The 2,137-nt window shown below is 48.2% G+C and overlaps 1 protein-coding gene across 2 annotated transcripts in view; it reads right to left on the bottom strand.

The window, feature by feature from the left end:
- Positions 1-619: 619 nt before the first annotated feature.
- The window catches only part of tgfb1a (transforming growth factor, beta 1a), a 23,378-nt gene continuing 21,860 nt past the window's right edge, over positions 620-2,137 (bottom strand). For both annotated transcript variants that reach the window (XM_015950748.3, XM_015950747.3), the window contains 2 exons: positions 1,624-1,734; positions 620-1,542 (listed from right to left, as the gene is read on the bottom strand). In XM_015950748.3, the coding sequence (XP_015806234.1) occupies positions 1,495-1,542; positions 1,624-1,734 (159 nt within the window). In that variant the 3' untranslated portion in view covers positions 620-1,494. The remainder of the gene's footprint in view (positions 1,543-1,623; positions 1,735-2,137) is intronic.

The raw sequence follows: 2,137 nt of genomic DNA, 5'->3' as shown, positions 1-2,137 counted from the left end.
TCTGGGAGTTCTGTCGTTCTCCTGCTGGACATTTGAAGAATGAAGGGGTCATGGACGTTGTTTTGGGGGGTCAGGGGGGGACATGTCCCCTGCACTTTTTACTGTCCAAAAACAACATTACTACATATTAAACAGACACTGATGAGCACCAGGACCAAGTGGAAAACAACCGCTTGTGTTGAAGCCTGTTTCCCGTTACAAGCATCCAGAAGCTCATCTATTGGCTCTGCTGATCCTTGCTAGCATGTGGTTGGCCGTCCCTGCCACCTGTGAACTTGACAGTACTGTGTTAGATAAAAGAGCCTCTTGGCTGTAGTTTTATACATATTTTGGTATAATTACTGTACAGACCCCACCCCCCCACCCCACATGCTGGTTGCGTCCCCCCCACTTCCAAAGTAAAAGCTACGTCCATGGATGGGGTCACCAGGGTTTGGTTTGATCTGGAACATCTGAGTCCATCTCTGCTCTGCTGGCCAGCCAAAGACCCATCAGACGACTACTCAGCACCGAGGTGAAAGAAAACCCGCCAGACTTCCTGGTGTCATCGTTTATGTCCATCAGGTGACGCACCTGCACCGACAAGCGCTCATTCAGGCAAGTGCAAACATCTCACACATTTTTCCACACTGATGCCATAATTTAAGTTTATTTTATCATTTTTATTATTTACAAACACATTTCAGTGCTACAAAAATAGAAAAACTTACAAAATGTGTGGATTTTATTGCTGAAGTGAGTTGTGGAGTCAAATCTGGAATAAAACAGCATCTGAGATTAAACGAAAGCCTCTGTGTCAGAGTGGGTGAAGGATAAGGCAGTCGTTTCCTGTGGCGATGGTTGGAAAGCCTTAATGGTTTCCCTAGGACCAACATCCGAAGTTCACATGCTGGCTGGTGTCACCACCACAGCTGATGTCACCAACCAGGAAGTAAAAAGAACACACAAACGTGCGGTGTCCAGGCGTTCAGTCGAAGCGACTTTTCCCGAGTTGGACAGTTCCTCTGGCTCTTTTCTTCTTCTGTCTTTAGTCCTGAAGCACCTGCAGCACGTTCTCCTAGGAAAACCCAACTCAACCACAGTGGGATTCATGGCGTTTATCTAACGGCTCCTTAGGAAGCAGAAAGGATCTCACAAGTTCTTCCATCAAGGCCATTTTGGTCCTCGTGTCCTTTTAATGATAAGAACTTGTTTCAGTCTTCTGTATCAAACTGAGTTTGATGTCTCATCTGTCCGTTAAACAAATAAATTATTTTCAGGCAGATATTTGGTAACATGAACAAAACAACTATCACCAACATCGTTTACAGGAGAAGGTCCGTGGTTTTATACGCATCCACCGTGATCGGGGTTGAGCATGCAGAAGAAAAGTTGGAGATCCGTTTAAAATGACTTTTGTCCCACTTTGTCCACACGTCCCTTCTGTAGGACCAGAGCAAACGTCCTCCGTCCCGTCTGTTTACAGAAGAGGCTGTGCGCTGCTTTGGTGCATCTTTAGCTACACTTGCAGGACTTCACGATCATGTTGGACAGCTGGTCCACCTGAAAGTAGAAATCAGCCATGAATCAAGTGGGAACGTTGCTTTCACACAGCGGTTCTGGTCGCGTGTGTGGTGTGGGTACCCTGTGCTGCCGGCCCACGTAGTAGAGGATCGGTAGAGGCTCCAGGGTCTGCGGGACGCAGCACGGCTGGGCCGACGCTCCGGGGTTGTGATGCTTATACAGAGCTAAGATCTGTGGAAAGACCACAAGGGAAGACTTTAAACTGTCGTTTCAAACTGGTTTCAGAGGTTCTTGAGCCACAAACCCGAACTTCCCACGGGGCAGCGCTTGTAGCCCTGCCGATCAGAAGCTACACTTAACAGTAGCTGCACGTAATCGGACTGAACGCCCTTTCAGGTCGATCGGAATATTCTGATCCGATACGCCCCGATTGGAATGAAATTCCGTTCCGATTGGGTGAAGTGGTTTTCTCCGATCATCGCTCCGATTGGCCTCCTTGTACACACTCATTGGGATTCTTGGAGTAAAGTAATGCCCACTGCACATGTGCACAACTTCAGCGTGGCCTCTTTCCACCTGTGGCGGGAGAGGTCAACAGAGGTTATCCTGCTCTGCTCTCCTGTGGCGGAGGAGC

Source organism: Nothobranchius furzeri, chromosome 13, assembly GCF_043380555.1.
Source record: "Nothobranchius furzeri strain GRZ-AD chromosome 13, NfurGRZ-RIMD1, whole genome shotgun sequence".
Lineage (NCBI taxonomy): Eukaryota > Metazoa > Chordata > Actinopteri > Cyprinodontiformes > Nothobranchiidae > Nothobranchius > Nothobranchius furzeri.
This window is presented reverse-complemented; position numbering and strand designations above follow the sequence as displayed.